We start from the raw sequence: 24080 nt of genomic DNA on the forward strand, positions 1-24080 counted from the left end.
ACTTAAAGGGGTTACGACACGCCAAAAATAAAATATGAAATAATAATACTGCTAGGACCCCATTGTATGTTCCTATAATCCTGCTAGATTTGTTTTAAAAATGGCGCGATAGTTTCGTGGATAAATTGATTTATATACGTGTCCCTAGGAGGGGCAGATCCGGGCGGAGTAGGAGGCTGGCTACGTAGCGAAAAGGCTGGTTATGTAGCCAGCCTCCTGCGCGGTGTCCCCTTGCATGCACTCACAAACTTGGCTCTCTTGGCATCTCGAGCTTCAGCTTCCTCGTTTAACTTCTGCGTTTCGAACATGCAGTTCGTGACAATTACATCTATGGCATTGCTCGCCTTGTCGAAGTGTTCAACACTGATCGCAGTAGCGATGAGAGTGATTGCTATCAAAAGATGTTGGAAGCTGTTCATTTTGACTGCGACCCGCTGGCAACCAGCTCCAACGATGGCGAGTTACAGACAAACTTGCCGTGGTCACTGTCGTCTGGGAATATCTCACAGGCGCATGCAGGGTGGAAGGTCAACGGGCCGGGGGCGAGAGCAAAATATTGTTCGGGTCGCCGATTTGCGTGAGCGGTTTTGATTGTGCCACAGCGAGGAGAGCTTGGGCGATCATGGGGGTGCCTAGAATGAGAGACTTTTCATGATCACGTGGTTTATGGACACCATGGCGTGACTAACTTGGACAGTGTTGCCTGGTCGCCAGATGAAAATGATAAAAATTCGTAAATTGATGATTGCAATTACGAGAGCTGTAAGAATCGCATAACTTGGTGTACCGGAGTAATCGCGCACACCCCACTTTTTGGGCCAGTATAGATTTAAAAAAAAACACAGAGTCATCGCCCACCCCTTCAAATACCCCAACGCTGAATCCGCGATCCCCGAACATTCATCTTACCCGAATGACGTGGCCGCGGACCTTACAGTTAGAGGACGTCCGTGACAAAGTCAAACGAAAGAAGGACACTTCCCTTTGTTTACGCATTTCCTCTGCGAGCGACCTCAAAGTCGCGATCGTAGTGTATCTGTGCGAAAAAAAAATGATAAAGATAACAAAATAAAAATTTGTCCTGCTTAAAAAAAACGTGAAAAAAAAAAAAAAAAAAGATAACACGAGCAGCAGTAACCCATTCAGGGATCGTGCGGTAAGCGAAAGCCCCATATCCTGCAATGTAACCTCGGAGTCTAAGGTCAAAGTCTGTCTCCGCCGATGTAAGGTCGCCGCGAACCCACTCCTTCTCTCAGCACGTCGCGACCGGGGTTGTGCAATGTTTAAGACAAAGGCAAAGGGTAAATAAAGCTTCACTGGAACGCCGTACACAGACGTTTGTAAAGCGTCCCATCTCGAGCTCCGTATTCGTGGGGCCGTCTACGTTGTGCACGGACACACGCATCTATCCACCAAACAAGAAAGTTGCATAAGAGCTTGTGATTGACAAGGCGCGCGACTTGTCCTGACGCCAAAGTATTTGCCAACGCGAACGCCGGCTTTCCCAGCATCGCCCTTTGTCGCTTCATTGGTCCGCTCGCTTGTTGCACCTGGTTGGTTTTTCCATTTTCTTGTGGATTTTTACAGCGGAGCTGTTAAGGGCTAAGTTCCCCAGGATCGTGTCCGGTATGTCGACACAAACCTACCTGGACAGCTACTGCCATCTATAAGCAACGGCGGCAAGCGCGCAACCAGTCTGGTTTCCGCCGTCGCTCGTAGATGGCGGCAACCTTTCAAGCTATTATCGAAGAAATGATAGTTGGGCGCGTTGGTGGGGATTCATCGTAGGAAACAGCACGAAAAACAGACGACGACAAAGAAGAAGCACATGTAACGAGCGCAGCGCTTGTCACGTTTGTTTCTTCATCCTCGTCTGCTTTGCACGCTGTTTCCTACGCTCCTACGCTCTTATCAGTTTCGGTTTGGACTCACGTTGGGTCGGCCGCGCGCAGCTGTGGAAGGAGCGGCGACGTACGCAGCAGCGCAAATGGGTCCGCAATCGCCGCAAAGCCGATATCGCCTGAACTTCCACTGCGTCCAGCGCTTCAGATTCCCTTGCCAAAGAGCACATCGCTCGCCTGGAAAGCCGCCGCTGAGAATAGAACCAGCGATGTAAAGGGCGCCTGCAGGCCAACGCCACAGACGACGATTGTGTTACGGAGGCCAAGCGCAAGCGCGAGGCCCGGCGACGACTGGACTCCACGACGGCTGAACAGTTCCCGGGTGCGACGGCGAAGTTCCGGAGGGAGTTCATGGAGAACCCGTTTGGCGTCACGTGCGCCGTGTGTGACCGACTCTGGTTCGCCGGAGACGTATCCACGATCGGCGGCGTGTCGGACAAGAAGAAGCGGGAATCGGGCGCGTGCGAGTTGCGGCAGTGTGTTGAGTACAGCTCCGCTGGTCTTCCTTCTCCACGAGCGTGGAAAGGCTGAATGTTTTTTAATTATTTTTTTAACTAACAAGGAGAACATATTGGTGTAACGCGAGGAGAACATATTGGTGTAACGTGCTTTCATGGAACAAACGTTTGCGCTGTATGTCGATCGGCGGTGTTCATGGCGGGTATGCAAGCAACGAACTTCGTGATAGTAGAACATTCTTTCATGAGCATTTTTTGTATAAAACAATACTAATATGAAATCGAGTTTTGAGTTTCATGCATCCCTTCTGCAGCCACGCTAAATACACACCAAAAAATTGGAGTTTTTTAAAAAAATTTTTACTTTTTGTGTTTACTGACCGAGACATGGCCCACCCCCCTTTTTTTTGTGAATTTCAGGCGGCAGGGGGGTGGGCGATGACTCGGGATATTACGGTATATACTAAGAAGCCTATGAGCATTCCATTTCAAGAATAATCTATCCGTTTAATTTTCGTGTCATAACCCCTTTAAACAAGCATGCGGTCCGGACACCATCTGTGACTGCTGCCGCAGAAAGCTCAAAACAGATTTTTCTTTTCTGAGTGGATGAACTGTCAATGGATGAACTTACAAAGTAAGTTCATCCATTGACATTTTCACTCCAAGCTTCCACCACGTAACCACACCCCTGTAGCAAATCGCAGCGCGATACATTGAGGAACCGAATCCTGTGGACCATTTTAAGTGGGTTTGAAGCGTTAGTGTACATGCTGTAAATCCAGCTGAGTATCTCAAGTGACTATCATACACTTAAAGAGGCAATAGCAAGATGAGATGTTTTGCCACAAAAGTTGCACGAATTTGATACCGGTCAAGTGCCCATTCAATGTCATCACCTCATGTATAAGGTCAGCACATGCTTGATTAAAATTCATGCATGGGGCTTCATATGAAAACCGAGGTGACAAACTCGCATGAGTGCATGCTTAGTATTTTATGCTACATAGTATATACCATGTTTAGACACTTCCTAGAGTGTAAAGCTAGCTGGAAAAGAGACACACACAAGACCCCTCAGTGCCAGTAGTGTTGGTGTAACAAGCATCATGGAAACCTAAAGTGCTGTCTTGACAGGAAGGAGACATGGTCAAAACCCACTCCAACCTTCGCCATAAAATTTTTTTTTTTTTTTTTTTGCATTTTGGTACGAAAATTTTAATACATAGTGGACTATTTTGTACCTCTTTCCTTTGAAAGCTTTCCACCTTTTCACTATGACACATCTGTGGTACCCAAAGCACATCAACCGGCCCCACTTCACGCATTACACCTGAGCACTGCATCACTATACTATCTCACTATACTCTGTTCACCCCAACCCCAAACTGACAGTGCGGCAGGAGCTACGCGCTTGCTGGATTAATCAGCAGCCTCTCTTTCATCACCTGACCCCATTCTCTACATGTGGGTATGCGGTAGGAAGCGTGATCACATGGCAAAAGATAGGAGCGTGACTGGCCCAATGAGCATGTAGCTTCCACAGCACTGTCAGCTTAAGGGTGAACGAAGGATAGTTGTGCACAGTACTGCGGAAGCCACGGGAGGGAGAGGGGAGGAAGCAACTTTTGTACTAATTTTAAGCGACGGGCTAATTTTCTACGGGGAGAATGGCAACGTTTGGGTACATAAACGAGAATCCCAGCAAGAGGGGAGTTTCTCCTTTCCCTCCTCTTAAACTGCTAGTGGTATACTCTCACCCCTGTGCCTTTGGTAATGCTGCACGATTTGTAATATGAGGAGGAAAGCTAAGAAGGAAGTTGAAAAATCATTTCATGGCCCCTTTAAACTCTGCCTTAGGTTCAATAGTTCAATAGTTTTTTTTATTGCACTCGAGTGAGTTCACACCAGGCGTGCAGGCAACAAGGAAAGGTAGGGGGCCCATGCACACTGTGTGCCCTCGCTGTAAACTAACTATACATGCCAAACATTTCAAAACATAGCAATAGCTCTTATCTACTTTACTTCACTTTAAGCGCAAGCACAGCAGAAGCTACACGAGCGAGCTCCAGGCTTAGAGCGTACCCATCGAGCATGTGCGCTCCTGCAGTGCCAGTATCGTTCAGGGCGACATACTCAAGCTTGTAACTTTGGCTATGCTTGCACAAGAGAAACAAAGCATAACTGCACCGCGAAGTAGTTCTGACTTTAAGAGATGATGTAACAGACCGAACTACGATGCAAATTCAAAAGAACGTAGCGAAGAATGCAGGGAAGAATGTAGGGAAGATTGTAGGGAAGATGTACGGAAGACTGTAGAAACATGTCCAGAGACGTTTACATACGTGCTTGGGTTGTGCGGATCGTTCCCTGGCTGCTGCATGAAGCCGTTCACTGGACGCAACTCCAGCAAGTGCGGTGGTTCCACTAGCGGTTCAACAGGATTCTAAGAGCGAAAAAGAAAGAACAGAGAAAGATGATTCGCTTGTGCCATGCTAACAATTAAGAACAGGTAAGTTTGTACCCTCAATGCCTCGCTCCGTGAACAGCATACAATGCAGAGAACAACACGAGCGCAAGGTGCCATCTCTTATAGTGCTCCCTGCTTGATGGTTAACACTTAAAGGCTGATATGCACTTCACACTTTTCACTTTTGCCCGCCTCCTAATTTCTTATGTTCCCCACTTTTTACCTTGCCCCAACTTGGCTCCCCTTGCAGCTTAGGAGGGGGGGAGTGCTAAGAGGATTATCTTCCCTGCAGGAAACTGAGATTGTATGTCGGTCTTTAAGGCTGAAGCCCACTGGCCCCTCCTGTTTATGTGTATTCACTATGGTTAGCTTCATTTATGCAACTTACGGTAATGTGGCCCTCAACACTGCGTTCCTCCAATGGAGATATGTTGTGTCTGACAAGGTTGCCCTCCTTCATGAGGGCTTGGTTTCTGTCCCCTTTGTATTTTAGAAGAGAAGCACGCTCCCATTTAAGTCTCCATCCCTAGCCTCTCTCATTTGTATCAAAAACAATTTTTAGTTGCAACATTGAAAACCACGCTTTAGTCTACAGTTTTTTTTTTATCACAAGCGACGTTGCAACTCAAAATTGTGAGTAGCATTGTGAGAATTACGTTTCAGCGCCCATTCAGTGGCGTTCACATAGATGGATCGCCGTACACCACACCATTCGTGTGAAGCTTTGCAGTGTAAGGAATCTTGCCCATTTTGTTGGGGCATTTAAAGTAGTCAGATCCTGCTAGGAAGGTGTAGAATCAACAATCCCAATGTGAATAAGAGCGCAGGGACGCACACTGATGCCAACTTTGCATCCAATAGTTTTGTTGATAAAGAACACTGTGCTCCTTGCCCACACCCTATCGTGCATGTGCAGCACCGCTAGCACTGCTGGGGGTGCAGTTGTTCGGTATCAAACAACGGTTGCTGTATAAAATACTTTGCCTCTAGGGGATCCAGCACTCATTGCAGTGTACACATGCCCATGCAATCCATGAAACAAGTTAACTAGCACCAAAATATTCAGTCCACAAGCAGTGCATACTACTATAAAATAGAATAAACAAACATAGCATGCCTTGGTCAACTGATGTGACCCTCCTTGCTCTAGACGCTTGAAGTATAAAAACGACAAGAAAATGGCACAAGAACAATGCCATCTCAATGACAGGAAGAAATTGGGGAGCACCATAAATAACCCAAAGACTAGTGTAGTCCCCATTCTAATGACAACATGAACAAAACTGGCTGAAATAAATTTTATAAATATGGTAGACGAATACCACATTCAGGGTATTCACTAATATTTCAACATTTTTTCCTCCAAAAGCCACATTTACTTGGATGCTGTGGACGTCATAGGAACATACTCATAAATTTACACCCTGTTCCAGGGCAGAGAACTGAGAGCAGGAAGGAAAGACTGTTCTGCATCATCTTGAGACTTCAGCAACACCAAGCACACACAGAGCAGAAGAACAATAGGAAACAAATAAAGGTCTTCATATACCATGTGGAGAGGCAAAGCCAATGTATCCGTCGCCTCCACGGCATCTCTGATGAGCTCATAGCCGGTCTCTGTAATGGCACTTGCATCCAGGGGGCTGAAATGGGATGCAGACACAAATGCAGAAAATGAACAGTGCAAACCCAGTGCACCTACCAGGAACACCAATCAAGGAGTTCCAGCAGTGAGCTGAGAATGTTGATCTCCGTTTCATGCTCTTTAATAAACGAGGGTGAAGCCATTTTTCCAAAGCCCACTAGTAAATGATTTAGACATCTCGAGGGACCATACTGGCCCGATGGATGATAGATGGACGGATGATATATATAATGGCTGTACCCTTTATAACGGCCGGTAGCTTGCGTCACATAGCCTAGAAACCGAAAGTATGATTCCTCCCCTTGCCCTTCTAAGCTAATTTGCTACCTCTCTGCATTTTTCTATCACCAAGATGTGTGGGATGTCACCAGGATGCCCTTCAAAGGATCGGGCAAGGATGACCTTTGTCCCTCTTGTTCCCCTCCTACAGGGATTATTTTCGTCATTAAAACCAAAAAGATCCCCCCTGCTTTCTCCCACTGGTGAGGGAGATGTAAACTTTTGTCTGGTCAAACCTAGTCAGCATTACCTCAAAACCGGGCCCACTGGGAGACAGGGCTAAGACTTTGGACCGGAGGCACAAGGCGAGAGAGTCCCAATTTTCCTCTGTCGGATAATTTCCACCAATCTTCTAACCTCTTTTTTGTGACAGTAATCTTCTCCTCCTCCATTCTTCCATCATTGCTACCAAAAACCAGCCCGTCCGCCAGAACTGCTACCTCTTCAGGAGGGTGGGGCAAAGCCCTGTGCACCTCAAAACCAAATATTTGATTGTCTCACTTTCACTATGGCATACGGCACATAATTTGTATCTCTCGAAATATAGCCCTACATATCTTTGTCACTGTTTTGTATGAGGATTTTCTTGATTACTGATGCCCACTTCAAGACCATTGCACAATTGCGGCCACTGGTCAGCTATCTTACATCACCTACATGAAGTGTGTCAAGCCTGGAAAGCTACCATCTATAGAGCACATTTTGGGTTCAATCACCATCATTCGTCGAAGTTGTTTCGTGAAACTTTACGTAAACTGTCGAACAGTGGACGCGATGTGTGCCTTCAGATGTTTTGCGCATTCAAAAATGTGGATACCGATCAAGAATCTATGCCATGGATATGATTGCAGTCCTTCGGGGACACGCTGCAAGTGTAACGCGCATAAACCTTAATGCCGAAGCGATCTGCTCGCTGCATGCTGACCTTGGTCCCCAAGTGTTAGTCACGCACGGAAACTTAGAATGCGTCTCTGATTGAGAAAATATTAGAGGATCCTAACCATATACGAGGTGTGTACCATGACTATGTTTAGAAGTGTTCTAAATAAAATGCCAGCCAACCAAATGAATCTATGTGCTTTCCTGTTTGTTCCACGACCGGCTTGCAGTTCGTGCTGGCTCCAAGTGTGTTGTGCGCAAGGGATCTGTTCAACAATGACAATTAATTAAAAAAGGTGGGCCGCCCATTGCAATGTGTGGGAATTCGCTGTCGGATGCGACAAACGGAGGCTCACCATGCCAATGTGTTGCGCAATCGAGAGTGCAAACCATCCTAGTCACGATAGGACGAAGACTTACCGCAAGTAAGTATCGCGTCATTTGATCATGATATCGTTTCTCGGTAGTACAATCTGTAAGAATCATTCTTTGTGACTAAGGTTCTCACGAGTCGCCCAGAGATCCACCGACAGTGGGGACGGAGCATAACAAAAAAAAACTGTCTGCCATTTGAGAGAAGCATGGTTTGTTGAGACCATTTTGAAGAGGACTGTTTTGACCGAACTGGACAGACTGCACCTAAAAGCCAGTGCAGTCCCAACCAAAATGAGTTGCTGGGCAAGTTGGATAGACATCTTGACTTAAACAGCGCAAATAAGTTACGTAAGGAAGAGACAACAGGAAGGAAAGAGCGCTGTCCCAACCATCTTCAACTTGACAGAACATCCTTTGGAGGTAATACGTGACCCCTTAGCTGTTGAAAATGTTACCTTTCTTGAATTTCTTTACAATATCTGAACACAAATATTTTCAACTGACCCATCCAAGGGGAAAAAAAAAGTTAGCAGAAGTTGAGATGACCAGGTGACTCGTGCAGTAGAATAAGCAATTGAAATTTGCCTATTCTATTACATTATTATGGATGGATTTGTTAAATCTTCGTCTGTTTCATGCCTTTGCATACCATATTTACTTGCATAATGAACACTTTTTTCTCCGAAAAATTGACCCATATTTTGGGGGGGGGTCATTACACGAGGTAAAATTGTTGCATGTACACACTTTGCGTAAATGTCATTTTAGGTGCCAATATGACATGGCAGGGTACTGTAACACGTCTCCACTGACGGAAGTGCGCCCATGGCTGGTCGTGGGCGTGCCACAGTAATCACGCTCTATAATTTGCAAACCTTCTTTAAGGCGCTTCTGGCATGCCTTTCCCTGAAGAAAAAGCGCCCTACGAAGCTCACTCAGCACGGAGAGCAACACAACCGTTCTTAGGCCTAACCACTTTCACCCACTGTCGAAAGCGGACCACAGACGACGGCGTGTTCGTTGACATCAATGCATCCGATAGGCAAAGAATATCCGAGGCTGGGCAATTCCTTGACTCAAGCTTCGTCAAGTGTGCACATCGCTCAGTTTCGCGGTTGATCACTTCCGCAACGACGCACTTGCAGCCGCTTGCAGCCATTACGAGAGCGGCTTGGCTTCACTTGGCTTGGCTTAGCTTGGCCTGACTGCTTGGCGGCAAAAGAAAATGGACTTGGTGGCTAGCTAAATTGGACGCAATTCGAGACTCACAAAGCCGAAAATTGGAAATGCATTCTTTACGGGAGGGAAAAAAAAAGTCAAAATATTGGTACCCGTTTTGGGGAGGTGCGTTCATTATGCGAGTGCATTCATTATGCCAGTAAATACATAAGCAAAGAGTGGAACTGATAAAAATGGTTCCACTCCTTGTGCGGATATCGCTTAAAGGGGTTATGACACGCCAAAAATAAAATATTACATAACTATACTGCTAGGACCCATTGTATGTTCCTATAATCCTGCTAAATTTGTTTTGAAAAAGGCGCGATAATTTCGTGGATAAATCGATTTATATGCGGGCCCCTCGGAGGGGCAGATCCGGGCGGACCTGGAGGCTGATGACGTAGCCAGCCTCCAGCGTGGTGTCTACTTGCACGCACTCACAGACTTGGCTCTCTTGGCGTATCGAGCCTCAGCTTCCTCGTTTACCTTCCACGTTACCAGCATCCGGTCTGTGACAATTACATCTACGGCATCGATCGCCTTGTCGAAGTGTTCGACATTAATCACAGCAGAGATGAGAGTGATTGCTATCAAGAGATGTTGGAAGCCGTTCATTTTGACTGCGACCCGCTGGCGACGAGCTCCAGCGACGACGAGTTCGCCGTGGTCACTGTCGTCCGGGAATGTCTCGCAGGCGCATGCAGGGTGGAAGGTCAACCGGCCGGGGGGTGAGGGCGAGATTAGCTTTGAGTTTACCGAGCTGTTTGAGCGGTTTTGTTCGTACCGCGACGAGAAGAGCATGGGCGATCATGGGGGCGCCTAGAATGAGAGAGTGTTCATGGTCACATGGTTTATGGACACCATGGTGTGACTAAGTTGAGCAGTGTTGCCTGGTCGCCAGATGAAAATTATAAAAATTCGTAAATTGAATATTGCAATTATCAGAGCTCTAAAAATTGCGTAACTTGGTGTATATACTAAGTAGCCTATGACCATTCCATTTAAAGAATAATCTATCCGTTTAATTTTCGTGTCATAACCCCTTTAAGTCTCAAATCAAAAATTAAAAAATGATATTTGTTCTGTCAAACATAATGGAACGAAACCATTTTGATGGCTTTCCGAAATATTGCAAGTTGTATTATAAATTTGCAATTCAGCTTGTTTCAAATATCTTCTGCTTCTCAGAAGAGCTGGATTAAATCTCAAGCATTCCAAATTAATTCAACCATGAGGTTTTTGAATTGATCATGAAAGCGCCTAAAGACACTGAAGTGATGAAAACAAAATGAGACATCTTGTTTCCATAACTCATACCTTCTCTCTGCTGAACTTGTAATTTTTCCTGAAAAATTCCATATTGCACAATCTCTTTTCTTAAAAAAAAAATAAAAACACTGCACGATCATGCATGCTACCCCGAATATTAATAGTTAGTAAAAATAGTCACTTTCCGTAGATCGTTTTTGCCGTCCCGCAATGCTCTCCGCAACCTGCTACGATACCCGGAACTCTACAGTCAAGGCCACCAGCACGCAGGCGCAGTAGCAGAAACTCCATATAAGTTGCATTCACTGGCGGTCATAGCTGAGCTCGCTGCTGCTTTCGAACCATCGGGGAAAAGAGAGAGAGAGAGGAAAGTGCTTCTGTACGAATTTTGAGAAGAAGTTAATCTTCTATAATCTTCTAGAGGGAGATAGCGATTTCTGGGAAAATCTGGGACACACAAAGGAAAGTCCCGGTGAGAAGAGAGTTTCTCCTTCCCTTCTTCTCTTGGTGCACCCATGGCGGAGTGGTACCGCGTCGGACTACAGAACGAAAGGTCGCTAGTTCAATTCCGGCGAGGAACGAGGGGAAAAATCCTTTCGGAGGAAAATTGAGAGGAGACGGGTGCATCCATGGCGGAGTGGTACCGCGTCGGACTACTGAACGAAAGGAGGGAGCTTTTGCACACTTTTTCAGTCGTCTCCGTGCTCGGTAACGTCAGCAGCTTTATGCTGCTTTTTCATAACGAACACAGTGTGGCTGCCAATTGACATTTTTTTCCGTTTAGTAATTAAAGGAATGGAATAGTAGAGTTCAGCCAGTGTGGGAATGGGCTCAATGTTTTCATTTTGAGGAGTTGAAAGGAATGGAATTGTTGGAAGTTCAAAATCCCTGGAATGGAATGGGTGCCCATTCTGCAACACTGATACAAGAGTTAAAAAGGAACACTATCCCCCCCCCCAAAAAAAAAATTATGCAAAAAAATGTAATTTTGAAAAATGCCATATTTACATCCACCAACGTCTAGAGAGCATACCCAAAAAGTTTCATTAGTTTACACTGCATAGTTAATTTTTTATAAATTACTTTCGACCGACTAATGCTAAAGAAAAGGTAGAGATTGAAGCATTTTGAACATATTTTTGTACATTCCACACTTTTTGGCATAAATTTCACTTTAGGAAAACTATCGTTCTCCTATGACACAATAAAGAATTATTCTTAGGAGGTTTTCTGGGATAGAATTTTGTGAGGAAAATGCCCTGCTGGTTAGTTTTTCTACTTTACATTCTTTTATGCTCAAAAAGCTATAATTGTAAAAAAGTGCAGACACAAAAAATATCTTTTGTTCTTCTTATGGAGTTATACTTATGAAAAACAATGTAATATAGCAAAATAACTAGCTGGGTATATGCTATGGGTATTCCTATGACTATATTAACCATAAAAATCAGAAATGTCTTTTATTTTAAAACGATAGCTTTTTAAGCGAACACACTAATTTCCATACTGTAACATTTGTAACAATTTTTGGAATTGAGATAGGACAATGGAATTCGGCAGGGATGGTCTTGCCACTCATATAAACTTCCACCGATAATTTGATTGAAATCAAGCAAGCGGCACAAAAGTTTACTTTTCTGGGTAGTGTCCCCCCTCAAACAAACTTCAAAAAGAAGGTCTCGTTGCTGGCAATATTAAGCTTAACCAGCCCATGTGGAGTGGAGATGCCAAAAAATGAAGGTGAACCATGCAGCGCAAGCAATGAGCTCAAGCGTTGCCGACGCTTTGAACTTTAGCAACCTTAGCCTCAAGAACCGAACCTTTGCCGGCGGCGAGGCAACGGTAAAGCTGATCAGAATCTTTGACAAGCTGTTGAACACAATGAATTTGAGAAACCCCTTAGCCAAGAGCTTCAAAGCACCCTTGAGGCTGAACACACCACATCTGGAAGCCCTTCTTTGAAGAAACAGACAGCTACATCCTCACCGTGAAGGACGTCACTGGCCGGCCTGTCTAACCAACAGGAAGACCGCTTTCCCGGGATTTCCCCTGGCCATAAACAGCTCCGAGGGTCTCTGCGAAGACCTGTTGGGTGGCCAAGAACCCCTCATGAGGTACCTGCTCACCTACAAGTGCAGCCAGGACCACTCTCAGCTATTCTTCGGTGCCATCAGGAGCAAAGATGGCTGGAATAATAACCAGACAGCTCTTCAGGCTGAATACAAAAGGCTCCTTGTGAGTCACGAGGTGCAACAGGCAAGAGGGAACTGCTCGATGTAAGATCAGACCAGCATCCTGCACGTGACCTCAAGGGCAGATGATCGTGAAGACACGGCCCACGATGCTTTGTTGGACGACCACACAGCAGCCCGCCACTTTGGGATGATCGTCTCCCCCATAGGAAGAGGACCACGACTATGTGGATGTTGCAAACACCATGACTCTGTCCGTGTACATGGAGAATGCCGTAGATTCCATTGCTGGCTATCTTGTCTGCATGCCGCTAACAAAAATAACCTGCCCAGACTGCCTGACAGCCTTGCAAGAGCAACGAGGGACTGGTGGCCAGCTCCTGAGAAGAAAAAATTGAGGCAGTCTACTCGTGCTCTCATCAAGTGTGGTGGCCATCTGCAAAATCACAGAGAAGTGCTTAAAGAGGCTGGAGGCCGGCAACAGTGCTTCAAAAGGCCCGACCAGGCCTACGAGATGCCATTGTGTGCACTGACCTACACCAGCTCGCCAAGGAACAGTCCCAACTTTTCAGAGGTACCCATGAACGAATGTTCGACACCGGATCAGCCGACAACCACATAATTCGACTAACCAAGCTAACGGCTTCGTGCTATTTAAAAATCTGACAGCACCATCAAGCCAGACAATTCATGATGTGCAGCGTGGGGACACAAATAAGGTCCAGATATTTGCACATTGTGATTTTGCTGGGCCAGTGAAGCTTGATAAGGTCTTATTTATTGCATTCTTATTAGAGCCACTAAATAAGCTACGCTTTAGAGCAACAACACTACAGTCTCCTTGGTGCTTTTGTTGCCAATTGTCTGAAGCTCTATCTAATAATTGGGTTGTGGGGATATTTATACAGCGTGTAGTTGGTCTGCCATTAAAGTTGCGACGAGTCACACGCTGTACATGAGCAATTTAGCCAGTGCAGTACAACCGCTAGCCTGGGGTCTTTAACGTGCACCATGCAGTAGTGATACACGACCGCACGCCGGTACGATGCTCATCCAGATCGAAACGGGCAGGGGTGGGGCTCAAACCCAGGATCCCTGGGTTCTACAGGGCGAGCTTTCGCTCCACGCGCGTCGAGCTGGGTGTGCGCTTCAGCCCACTCGGCCATCGATCCCCCCCAGAAGCTCTATCTGAAATTGTAAGAAACGCTTTTCTGTTTTCAATAAATTTTAAACCAGTGCGCGAGTGCAAAATGGTGTCGCCTGAGCTTCCTGACACCGCATCTAAAACTCAGGAAGTCGTATTTTCTATTCGTAACTGTAGAGTGGTGCACCTAACATTAAAACTATTAATCCAGAGGGTGCCACACGTTTCTTAAGTTCATAGATAAATAAAGGAACAGAGCGAGTTTGCTTCAGTTTGCTGTCGGCCGCCGGCCTGAGGAGTGGCTTTCTCTAAGGGATGTCAAAAGCGGCAGCAGCCCACGGCACCGCTAGTCTCCGATTCCACAGAGGCGGTCTCGACTATCGCAGCACCAAAGTTCGGACTGCACAATGACTGCCAGCGGCAGCAACGAGTCACTGAAATTGATGGCGTCCACACCCTGCAGCTTCGTCGTTCAGCATCCGCGACAGTTTGAGTTCAAGAATGTGGGTCAGTGGCCACAATGGGTACAGCGCTTCGAGGACTACTCATCTGCTTCGGGACTCTATGCAGTAAAAGAGAAAGTGCTCACTCGAACTTTACTGCATGGGACCTCAAGCTGAAAACATTCCGACGTCTCCTGCACCTGGGGATGACAAGCTCGGCAACTACGCCAAGGTCAAGGAAAAGTTTGGCTACCATTTCGTACACCCCGTGAACTAGATGTACGAAAGTGCACGTTTCCTTAGACGCCTTCAGCGACCCGGTGAGTCAGTGGACACTTTTACACGGACCTTTGTAACATGGCAAAGCATTGCAACTACCGCCCATCGGAAGTTAAGGATCGTCTGATAAGGGACCGATCTGTGGCTGGTTTGCTTGATTCTAAGTTTTCAGACCGACTTGGCAGAAACTCGAAATTGACGCTCAAAGAGGTTCTCGTTTAAGTGCATTAGCACGAAGATTCCGAAATGGAACGACAACTTCAGGAGTCATCGGCAAAGAGGACAACCGCATTGAATATCGATGCGGCCAAGGTGAAAAAGCACCATCCACCAAGACAAGCGCAGGCAGTGGGTGGCTCGAGTCCCTCTCTCTGCATCTACTGTGGATGGTCTCCTCGATTGTGCCTGCGCTTGTCTGTCGACTGCGATTGCTACTCAAAAAAAGGCAAGTTGGATGGTGGAACTCGTGGCTGCCAGCACAAGGGGCGGCCCCAGAAACCAGTTCGTCGAGGTGGAGGTCAATGGACTGGCCTTGAAGTTCACAGTAGGGAGCGGTGCCGAGGTGTCCGTTGTGCCGAACACATTCTCGGGAATCCCGGTGCATCTCCAACGACCGGATGAAGAGCTGATTGGTCCTAGTGGACACCCACTGGAAGTTCTGGGGACCTTCATGGCCAGTTTGTGTGGAAGGACAAGTGTGCGACGCAGCAGTTGTATGTCGTCTGTTCCCAAGCTGTGCCTCTTTTGGGGTTCCCTGCTATCCAAGCTTTTGGAGTTGTGTAGTTTGTAGACCACATCCCAGGAGGTTTCTCAGCAGCAAGCTGAAGTGGTTGTTCCATCCGAGCTGTTTCAAGGCCTCGGTGAGCTTTACGGCAGAAATACAAACCACCTGCAGCCTGATGCTGTTCTGTTCTTATTGCTTATTGCAAGACACATCCCAATTCCATTGAGGGACGTGGTCAAGTCTGAGCTGGACAAGATGGAAAGCAAAGGGGTAATTTGTTGTGTTTTTAACTTAACGCCGTGATGTGCTGGGCTCGTGGTGGTGCCGAAATCATCTGGCGGGTACCAACTGTGCGCGGACCTTATGAAGCTAAACAAGGTTGTCCTCTGCGAATGCCACGTCTTGCCCACGGTCGACCAAGTCTTGGGTCTCCTCGGGGATGCACGAGTGCTCTCAAAGCTCGATGCAACGTCCAGCTTTCACCAAGTCAAGTTGACTGAAGGTTGTCAAGTTGACTCAGGGTTGTCAAGAGATGACAACTTTCATAACTTCTTTTGGGCATTACTGCTTCCGCCGTCTTGCCTTTTGGCATCACCTCGGTGCTTGAGTATTTTTAGCACGTGATGGCCAACATTTAGGAAGGCCAGACGGGCGCCGTCGATATGATTGACGATATCCTTGCGTTCGCCGAGACCGGGCCGAGCATGACCAATGCCTGAAGGATGTGTTGCAGCACTTGAGCAAGGCAGGCCTGACGCTCAGGAGAGAGAAGTGCAAATTTAGCATGACCAGCATTTACATCCTGGGCGTCATCTTCAGCGAGCATGGCATCTCACCAGACCCCAAGAGGTGCAAAGCGGTTCAAAAAATGGAATTACCGGTGGACGTCGGAGGCATCTGGAGACTTCTCGGGGCGGTGAACCACGTGAGCAGGTTTTTACCACACCTCTCCGACACAACTGCTCCTCTTCGAGCCTTGCTGAGCAAGAACAGCATCTTGACTTAGGAACCAGATCAGCAGGCTGCCTTTCTGAAGCTGAAGAAGATGCTGTCTTCCGAGGTACATCTGCATGGCCAGGTACCACCCAGCACTACCTACTATCGTGTCGGCAGATGCCAGCTCGCTTGGGTTTGGTACGGTGCTCCTACAAGACCAGTCTTCGGGAGAGGGGCAGGTGGGGCTTTTTCTTCTCGCTCCCTGACACCCTGGCAAAGACACATCTTGGCGAAGTCAAGAGAACCCGATGTCGGCGGGGGTCATCACTCAATGGCATTTCATTTTGTAAACTTTGTTAGATGTAAATGTTTGTTAAAAGGGGGGGGGGGGGGGGATGTAGAGTGGCGCACCTAACATTAAAACTACAGGAGTGGGAGCAAGCTTCAGTCTTTCGGAGCAGGTCTGTGAGCAGCAAAGGTGCCCCTTTGGAGCAGCTCAGGAGCAACAAAAATCGAGTTTCGTAGCAGTATAAGCAAATCTTGGAGCTGCATGCTTGGTGCTATAAGCACAGATGTGTTTTTCTAAATACAAAAAGAAAAATAAATAAAAAATCATCTCTATGTGACGTTCCAGAACCATTTCCAAGCATAATCTTTCATACATTCCAGTCCATAGCAAGAAAAAAAATATTTGAATGGCTGCCATCGAGAACTGTCCTGGCGGTAGGGGGTTGGTTCCTTTCATGGATTTACAATAGTAAGCATAGACAACTAAAGAAAAACAACTTAAGCCTCATGAAAACAAGACATTTTCACTGTTTAACAACCTAAATTGCATGTTTCATAAGTTAAAAACAAAACCATTTCAAGCTGCAATAGCATGGTATGAAATAAAGTCCAATACTGACCATAGTTCATCATTAGGAAATACAAATGTTTCAAATCCCTGTTTAGCAAACAGAAGTATTCCAATACTCTGAACAGAGTATAGAAATCAAAAGTATTCCGATACTCAACAGAGAACAAATCTACTCTATCTGAAAAAAGTACAAATGCAAAATGTTGAAAACTTCATGATACCACCTGTACCATTCCTGCTCATACTCATACTCTTAATTAACACTTACTAAAAGAGGCATCAATGACTAAATAGAAACAAGAAAGCTTGATTAGGAGTTTAATAAAAAAAAAATGACTGACAAAACTAGCAAGTAAGACCTTAAAACGGAAGGTTTTCCTTAAGTCAATGAGGAGTGCAAGTTTGTCTGCTTCTTGCACAGGGGTTGCGTGACGTCAAAACGCCGAGCTCTTATTGGCTGATTAAAAAAAATACTGGGTATATCCACCTAGCATGAGGTCTACCCACTATCATTTCAATCAAAACCAATCAGAGCTCAGCATCGTCCTGAAGTCACCGCATCTCCTGTGCAAGAAGCAGACGACTTGCTCTTCGTATTGCTTGGATGCGTTCTAGCACAATGGTTTAGAACTTGTTTTACACAGCAGGACATCCCCACTGTTCTCCTTGGCCCCCTGCCCACTTGCTGTTTGGGTGCCAGCAGGTGTATTTGCCACGCACATCATTTACAAGAAACTCTAGAGATGATCGAGCCAACCAATTATCGCTTTCATATGTTACGTTTACGACACGAATAAGGAACGCGGAAGCAGTCTCAGCAAAAGCACTCACCCCAAACACGCAAAAATAAATATATATTATGCCAAACGTATAATTTTATAGAGCATAGTTATGGCTTTCCCAAGAAATTAGATGATATGTGAACAAATGCCAGCAAGCTCTTATGCACATTTATATACCATAAGGTCCTGAAAGAATGCCCACCCAAAATGAAAAGGTAAATAATGTTTGTGTGTGTGTGCATGTGCGTGCGTGTTTGTGGGGGGGGGGGGGCACTACAAGCTATGTGAAATGGGACCTCTTCAACTTCAAAATTTCTCAACTTTTCTCTCAACACAGTCTCGGGTTTTAAACATCCTGATTAGCTATCACCAGCTCGCCTGCGCACTCACTGTCTTTTCGTTACTGATACATATCGCAGACACGGCAAACTGGCGTGTGCAATAAGTATGTGGGAATTCGTAGGAACTCCCCTGTCACGGGTACGGCAGCAGAACGCGGATGCAGCGCATTCGCGCTTCACAGTGCGATATAGACGCAAGAACTCGGCCCCCTCAAACTCAGGTGTCAAAGGAACCGATATCGCGCGCAAAAACAACAGACAAAAAAAAAAAAAAGCGGGAACGAATTTGGAATTTGCAAGTTGTGGGAAGGGATGCCCCGCATAGCACGGATGTTGCAGATTCGCGTGTCATGGTGGGATAAGCACAAGGCAACCCGCGGCGAGCACGCTTGTCGAGTACCGATACCGCAAATCACGCAATAGATAAAATAATAATAAAAAAAACAAAAACAGGATGTGTGATTTTTGGGGGGCGGGCGTTTGTATGAGACTTTACGGCGATTTAATGCATGTGTGTCATATTTCGAATACACTCAGTCATGCTCAATGCCACTGTACGCAAAAAAAAAAAAAAAGATTAAGCGAATGACGAAACGATGCATCGAAGCATCGTCTCGTCGTTTGTCAGAGTTCATATGAGTACTCTGACAAAGCGACCTGTGCATGTGCCATTTTCGGAGATCAGGCTTCCACTCTGTTGACATGACCACATCGGTATGGTGGTTTCAAAGCAATAGGGCCTTTTAGCAAACCGTTACCGCATATCGCGCACTACCGGAGTTTCTGAAACATGCTTTTAAGCGCGCGTCCCGCGGTCGCAGTATCACTCGGGCGCATGCTTCAAAGGCTCCGATAGTGCACGGTACGCGGCAACAGTTTGCTAAAAGTCCCTATTTTTTTTTCGAAATTACCTAAACAAATACAACACGGTAAACCACTGTAGCCAATAAAAAAAGAGTACTCCAATTAAATATAACCTTCAAAAAAAAAACTTGTTCGGTTGGTTTTGGCGCAACATGTGCTTTGGGAGCGGGATGGCGCAGCAAAAGTGGATTGGTGCACAATGGCGCAATTGGCTCAGCGCTTCCACCCCTGAACTACTAATCCAGAGGGAGCCAGACGTTTAGGTTTATAAATAAATAATGGAACGGAGCGAGTTCGCTTCAGTTTGCTGCCGGCTTGATGAGTGACTTTCTCTACAGTATTGATCGCCAATTGTGTCCGCTCCGTACTAAGCACCAAAATGACGGCGTCCACAAGAGAATTTAGGAATGGAGTGCCTATACTTAAAGCGTACCTAATTGAGTGGCTCTAGTTCTTGTTACGTGCGAGAAGCGCTTGTATTTCATTTTTCGGTACCGCCTGTTGCTATACGACCTGCAGAAATCATACTAGTAATTATAACTATTAAATACTTCCCAACATCCGCTCCACTGTGCTTTAACCGTGATGCCCGGCGTTTGTGCCTGCCCCTGCAAGAGCGGTCAATTGAACAGGTCCGCAGGGAGCCTCCTTTCAGAACTCTTGTTAGACTATACCACCACCCCATTCATTGTTAAAAGTAGTGTGAGTGCAACCTTTATGTTTTCAATATGGCTCAGCTGCACGAGTGAGGGCGCCCGTCAGGACCATGAGCTTGTGCTCGCGACCCTAAATCCCCCTTCTACTTTATGCTGCAACGGAATGTAGACAGTCCATATTTCAAACCACACTGAGACTCTCGAACCTGAACTCATTACTCAGCCAGTGGGGGATACAAGTTACGAAGTCAACTGGAGGAGAAACGCTACTCAGGGTTCATCTTGAGGAGCGTCTCACTCACGAAACTTCCCCCAGAAGATTGCAATAATATCTAGGATATTGATACTTGATCGCTGTCCATGCTTTCGAAGGCCAAAAACATTTCATGGCACACACCATGTAAAACCAGCTGCTGTTGATCTCAGGCCACTGGCTCACTGGCCATGCATGTTGTCGACTCAATCCAGTTTTGCTCAAGCCTGGGTCGCTGTGGTTTTGTGAAACACTCAGGATCCCGAAGGGCTACTGTTCAACAGTTTATATAAAGTTTTCCAAAACTGCATCGACAAACGACGGTGATTGAGCACGAAATGTGCTCCACAGATGGTAGCTTTCCAGGCTTGACAATGCTGTAGGCAGGTGATGTAAGATGGCCAACCGGTGGCCGCATTTGGGAAACACATTTTCTGAATCAGCGATCCACAAAATCTTCATAGAGATGAGTGGTCTTTGTCCTTAACACTCCCGTTCTCACCTCAAACAGCAAAGAACTCAACATGTATTACTTTTTTATGTCTTTGTTTTTGTAACCTGCCCATCGTTAAAGCCGATTTTTTTTTTTTCATTTTCTTTTTATTCCTTTTTTGCTCCCTTTTTCACTGGACTGGTCTGCTCAGCCCAAACACTAATGTATGGGTACTTAAAGGGATACGGAATCGAAACTTGAAATATAGAGAAAACATCAAGAAATGAGTTCAATATGATCAGCTAAGCCTGTAATGAATAATCGCACGGTCGTATTTTGAGCAGATGGCTATATTTTATGCTCTAAATGCCGCGATTTTGGCGAGCACTTCAAAATCAGCCATGGAGGAGCGCGATGCATCTCGGGAGATCCGGCAGACGTCTTGACGTCATCATGCCTCGGACGACCAAGCGTACCGTAGTGACGAGTTTTGCCACTTGGAGGCGTCAACGCGTTACAATCTCGCTTTGTCGAAGTACCCAAGGGCTGTAGATATCGCGGGGCCAGCACGCGCACCAAACCTGAGAACAACCGAAGCACGCGTTTGCACGTCGCGCGAGAGCTGAAACCAAGGTGGCTCACTTCGTTTTGGCTCTTTCCATCAAGACGCCTCAGTATTGCGTTCAGGCCTAGGCAATCTATACCAGTGAGCGGACATACCGCTGCGGCGCTGCTTTCAGAGGCATGTTGTCGTCACGACATTCCATTGAAGCTTCATAACCAACTACCAGGTGGTTTTTGATTATCGTTTAATTCACTTCAAAATATGTTTTCTTGCGTTTTCTAGCGCAATATTTATGTTTGTGTGGTTGTGCTGCTACCTGCGTCGTGTTGAAACAAAGAAATGAGCTCCAGAATTTGGTTTCCGTACCCCTTTAAATGTCAGCCTTCAGGTTCAGTTCAGTCATTTTGTGTTTAAATTTTTCCTGTATAAATACTTGAATACTTCCTGTGCCCACAGGGCATCATCCATTTTAGTTAACCTTTCTTCAAATTTCAATAGTGACTGCCTCCCTGCTCTTAAAGGACGATCAGCCCATGTCCCCCTGCACTCACTCATTTGGCGTGTTCCTGTGCGCTCCCACTGCTAACCTGCCAAAGCTCCTTTGTCAAATTTCCAGTACTGATACCTCTGATCTCATATACAGTACCCCATTGCTTATTCCATATACCCCACTTATTATAATTCCATAATGCCTAGAGTTTCATGATACCTGAACTTCTTTTCTCTTTTCTAATTATATTTTATTCATGTTCCTCTAGGTATTTCCTTCCCCCTTTGAGCCATACTCCCAGATATTTGTATCTTTTCTACATAGACTATTTCACTGTCTTGTATTTTCAGGGGATCCCTCCAAAACCGCACCAGGACTGGCCGCATGCCAGTTTTGGAGCTGTTGCCAACTCGCGCAGCCTGCAGTGCAGCAGGTTACCAAGAAAACTCACAGATATCAATTGTGTTTCTTAACATCTGGATATTTGAAATAACAATGGTGCACTACTGCTCAAACCCCATTGCCATTTCGGGTTGCAAAAATGTAACATGAACATATGTCACCGGACAGAATAAAACAAAACAGAAGTAAAAAGTGCAATGCCCAATCCTCTTTGCAAGTTGCAGGGAAAAACCACTGGCATAATCATCAGTCCAAAACATGGCAGCACGCAAAACTGTAAACGACTTAATTTTCACAAATTCCCGAACTTAAAAAATAAAACTTCATCATGTGAATATATCACTGCATGGTAACAATCTCATTGCATACCATCTTTAATCGCACAATTTTGTGCCTGCAAAATAGTTACAAAAGCCACACTTTACAAAATTTCAAAACATCAAGCCCACCAACATAAAGTATAAGTTTACAACATGTTGTTACCCATGCTAGTTCCCAAATACGAACATTATAGTGAACTTACCGTTCAACGTTGAGGACGTCCACAGGCAACTCTCGTAAGATGTGATTCAACGTCTCTTGGCTTATAAAAACGAGGTCATCAGACGGTGTCAGTACCTCAGTGTCACTCTCCAGCTGAAATGAGGTATGGGCAACCGTGTCACAACCAGCTCCATCTATTGGTCCTTATATTCAGAAAACACAAACATTCTCAACTACAACAGACGAGTCAGTATGAACAGCATTCCCACAACAAAGCCCTCCAAGAGACGTAGGGTAATGAGAAATAGTGAGCAAGTACAAAACAAGGCGAAATGAAAAGGTTTGTAAAAATAAAGCCGTGGGGGTAGACTTGAGCCATAGTGGTAGATTATCAAGACTTAGGTGCAAGAAAGAAACCAAAGACACAAAGGAGGGACCAAAACAAAGCTTGGACACAATTGTTGCATTCCCATAGACATATTTATTGCACCAACACTATACTCCATTCGCCCATAAATGAATACTGGCACCTCTCGAAAAAAGTTTTTTAGATTTTTTGCTAGGCAATGTTGTCAGAAGACTACCCAATCAATATTTTGTTGCAGAGTAACATATATTTATTAATAAAGCAATAAAAAACTCAACTGACTGAAACCAAAACATGAGCATGGAAGCTCACTGCCTCGACATGTGGACAATGTGTAAAGAGGAGGGGAGAGAAATGTAGAGGAGGAGAAAGTTGCCAGAAGTCACGTGGCAACGCTATTAGACGGGGTTAGTTTGGAAACTCGCTTCCCGGCGTAACATCATTTTGTAGAGCGCATGAGAGGTGGTGTTGAAGACGTCCTAAGAATGCTGTGCCACGTTTGTTTTCGAATGTCCCCGCACATTTCTCAAAACCAACCCCGAAGAGCAACGTACAAAAGGCCCCAAACCTACCGAAACATTGCTCAGGCTGCAGCAAGTTTTACTGCCCCTGATGTGACAATTACATGCAAACTTTAAGTAGGCAACGATGACAGCCATCGAACAGAAACATGCACCAACGTTTCCGACATCTGTTTCAGAATTTCGGGAACACAGTTGCCAGTGAAAAATTTATAATGTCAAAGGACACCCGAGGATCAGATGATTTTCTGCAAGCTTGTGGAGAAGCAAGTTGTCAGCGATGAGGGCCGTCACATTCAAAGAGGATCTGCTTCTGGTTCTCAGCACAGGAGGAAAGTTGGTTCCAGAGGCAAGCTATAGGGGTCAAAGTTCTTGGGCTATGTTGACTCCCTCGAAGTATGTGCTGGGTGCCCCTGTGAACTCTTTCCAACTGTTGTAGTGGGTGCTACTTAGGTGATGGTGTTTTTCTTATTGCTCGCCAGAGGACACCATCATTTATAGAGTGCTTATATAAGGAGCGGCGCGTGGAAATAAAAGTGCTTTTCTTTGGTTGTGGTTACGAGTTAGGCTGCTGTCACCTGGCCGTCGTCCGTTCCGAACATGGTGTCAGCAGCTGGCTAAACTATGAAGGAAGGTGAACCCCGTATCGAAGTGGTTCGTGTCGGAGCGTCGGGACTTCGTCCTCTGGCACCATTCACTTTTACCAGCCCGGCGGAATGGCTGACTTGGATTGCAATCGTACCAGGACTAGGCCTTCGCAGCCGGTCTCGATACTGCCAGTGACAAGGTGCAGGTACACGCGCTTTTGTACTGCATAGAACCACAAGCCCAAAGCGACCTGACATTGTT

General features: G+C 45.9%; 1 protein-coding gene across 3 annotated transcripts in view; it reads right to left on the minus strand.

The window, feature by feature from the left end:
• The window catches only part of LOC8040329 (cellular tumor antigen p53), a 53032-nt gene that overhangs the window by 21135 nt on the left and 7817 nt on the right, over positions 1 to 24080 (minus strand). Inside the window, exons 2-4 of one of the 3 annotated variants that reach the window (XM_029974712.4) lie at positions 22384 to 22496; positions 6379 to 6472; positions 4705 to 4805 (exon numbers count right to left, since the gene is read on the minus strand). In XM_029974712.4, coding sequence (XP_029830572.3) covers positions 4705 to 4805; positions 6379 to 6472; positions 22384 to 22496 — 308 coding nt within the window. Of the gene's footprint in view, positions 1 to 4704; positions 4806 to 6378; positions 6473 to 8882; positions 8964 to 8993; positions 9161 to 22383; positions 22497 to 24080 lie in introns of those variants that run through there. The other 2 variants (XM_042290859.1, XM_042290860.1) reach the window with 2 other exon arrangements.

Source organism: Ixodes scapularis, unplaced genomic scaffold (assembly GCF_016920785.2).
Source record: "Ixodes scapularis isolate PalLabHiFi unplaced genomic scaffold, ASM1692078v2 PGA_scaffold1__304_contigs__length_218370807, whole genome shotgun sequence".
Classification (NCBI taxonomy): Eukaryota; Metazoa; Arthropoda; class Arachnida; order Ixodida; family Ixodidae; genus Ixodes; species Ixodes scapularis.